General features: G+C 49.7%; 1 protein-coding gene across 1 annotated transcript; it reads left to right on the top strand.

Annotated features, from left to right (window-relative positions):
- Positions 1–1,358: 1,358 nt before the first annotated feature.
- On the top strand, positions 1,359–1,767 carry Pmar_PMAR003545 (hypothetical protein; the record flags this gene model as incomplete). Its single annotated transcript, XM_002784240.1, has 3 exons — positions 1,359–1,484; positions 1,587–1,670; positions 1,729–1,767. 3 exons carry the CDS (start codon positions 1,359–1,361, stop codon positions 1,765–1,767), a joined length of 249 nt encoding a protein of 82 aa, XP_002784286.1.
- Positions 1,768–2,789: the final 1,022 nt, after the last annotated feature.

The raw sequence follows: 2,789 nt of genomic DNA, 5'->3' as shown, positions 1-2,789 counted from the left end.
TAGAGTATAAATCGCGTGGTGCTTGGACATCTGACGGGGCCCGAATATTCTTTTTATGCCATTCGAGATTTACGACACTTGCTATTTCACTTGCCATAAATTGCCCAAAAGCGATTTTTTCATACTCTGTTGCAAGTTGTCTCATTTGATGATCGAGCGGGTCGACTCTTTTGGGCAGGGGACTTGGGGAATGCAAGAGATGACAAGGGAATTACTGCTGCTGGGACCGCGAGGGCATCAGCAGCTTTACTAGAGGCTTCAACGAATGAGGAAAATGGTACTATTCTGGGTTGATGGTGGAACTCCCTTCCTCGAGGTCCCTGGCGCCCATAAAGTCTAAATAGTGTCGTCCCTTGGTCAACTGTCATTGTACACTAACTCTTCCTCGTGCTGGTGGACCCCAGATTGTTGTGTCCTTCCCGTCAATGGTCGGTCGGTGTGTGCTGCAGTCGCGTCCTTGAATGGGTTTCCGTCACGTTTCAGCCAGCACGGAAATTCCGTGCTGGCTACCGAGCCTTCACGGCATGCTTGAGAGAGCAGTATCACGACCGACTCCACGCCTGCTCGTACTACGAGCCTCGTGGTGCTGTCGCTGTGGTCCGATACATGTCGATGAGATACTGGACTTGGATATGCTGGACATGGACTACGGTAATGAGGGGAGATACCCGATAGGAAGGGAGCTTTTCATCGACAATTTTCGGATGCTTCCGAATGTGAAGGTGTGAGAACTCTCTAGTAGAGTCCTCGGTCAAAGAAACTGCTCAGCGCGATTTGCGTGGGTGGGCAAGACTTTTGCTGACATAAAGGTCGACATTCAATAGAAAAATTGTGCTCTTTCCAATGGTGTCCACGGCGGTTGCTCACTCATCGTGGTTAACGAGGAATCCGTGGTTGAGAAGTTAGAGTTTTTCCATTGATGATTTATCAGAGAACGTGAGTACGTGCAGCAGTATGTCAAGCATGATACGGGACTTGAGCCTCTGAGGCTTCCACGAGGATTTTCGCACCAAGCAAGCGTTCGGCCGTCACCTTTACCCACTCGAATGAGTAAGCCATCGTAACGCTCATCACCTTCGGTCAAACTCAAGTTCAGGTGACACCTCTAGTGGCGGTATCGTCATGCTTGATCCTCTCGTCCTCTACGGGGACTATCCCATGACCTCCGGGTAGCAATCGCATGCACCATCATCATCAACACTGTCCCTCAGTTACGACTTCTTCATTCATCTCCTGCTATTCTTGGGACCTTTCCTTCTCCTGCGCTACTTGAACCGACGGCTTCAGTATCGCCGGTAACATCACCTATACATTTGGACACCCTTCTGACGCAGTTGCTCATTTTTCGCCCCCTTGCTATGCCCGTGGTGATCGTCGGTGGTGGTATCATGGCAGCATCAACTGCCTACTATCTGGCTACACTAGACAAGTCAAGCATCATAATAGAGCAAAAACAGTGGGGTGCTCAGCCAGTGGCAAGGCAGGTGGGGCCTCAGTCTAGTTCACTGTGTACCATTCATGAACCACGAAGGTCCGCCCAGTTCCGAATCTTCCACTTCAAAGGGTGAGTTTATTTTTCCTATCAGGCCGCTTCCTGGCTAGAGCCTGGTGCTCCTCGGCTGGACAAGGGGACCACACGATCCAGCCTTATGGATTCGGAGACGGCTCAGGTGAGCTGCAGTTTCTCCTGTTGCTATGGCACTGACGGTCCTCCTGCAGGTGAGTTAGGGTCTCTTATATCTGAATTGTCCGACTGATAGTGATTAATAGTTGCAATCATGAGGTTATTAGCAACGGGGGGCAAGTAGCATCAGCATCACTCTCTTTGCGACCGTGTACTATCTTAGAAGCACGAGGAGTGGAGTGACTCAACTGGAGTCCCATCGGTCTGTAGTATTGTTCCCATCATAATGGTATCGCCCCACTCCGTGGATAGACTATGCTGTATCCGTGACCCTGTTGCCAGCCTAGCGTACCACAAGTGTCTATGTCAGTAGGCGTCCTTCAGTCAGTCAGACGAAGCCCACAAGAACGTGATCTCCTGGGCTAACGGGGATGGCTTGAGGTAGGGGTTTTGGTTAAGCCCTGTTGCCATCGATCTTTGTCCTCTGTCGCTCCTGCCATTTGTCCCTCTGGCCTCCACCCCCTTCAATCGGGGCGTTTAACTTCAACAGTTGTCACTAATAATCGATAGTTAGCTACTCGATACTAGTTGATAAATTATCACTGATAATCAAGTGCCCGAAAAAAAAAGTGCCCGACAGATGCTGGTTCATAATAAGCCATTTATTGACGCAGAGACACTGCAGCTGCTGCGATGTTGTTGCAGATGCAGTAGCGAGAGCTCATAGCTATACGATTGCAGGCCATGCACTCCCGACTCGGGAAAATTTGTAGAAGGATGCGATGAATCTCGGGCGCAGGGGTTACCATGCTGCGCAGTGCATCTCCAGCGGTCGGGTGTTACGTTTCCCGGAAGTATTCCCGGCCCCTCCTAGCATGGCCTTCGGGCCAGAAGGGAGGATAGTAATTTAAGTGGGTTTTTTTTATCTTGGAGTATTGTACATGTTTTTAAATATAAAAATAGTGGGATTGAGTTGAGCCGAAGTGCTTAAAGGGGATGAGTATTAAATGTAAGATACAAAACGCGATACGGAGAAATGGAGTCCCGAGTCCGAAGTTAGTTCGTACAAAATAGTATTCTACCGGGATCGATCCCACAACCTCGCGTTACTAACCTCACATGCCTAACCGACACACCATTCTGCCGTGAGCAAGATGCTGTGCAG

Source organism: Perkinsus marinus, assembly GCF_000006405.1.
Source record: "Perkinsus marinus ATCC 50983 genomic scaffold scf_1104296935302, whole genome shotgun sequence".
NCBI lineage: Eukaryota > Perkinsozoa > Perkinsida > Perkinsidae > Perkinsus > Perkinsus marinus.
The sequence above is the reverse complement of the archived record's forward strand: the minus strand, read 5'-3'. Positions and strand labels throughout refer to the sequence as shown.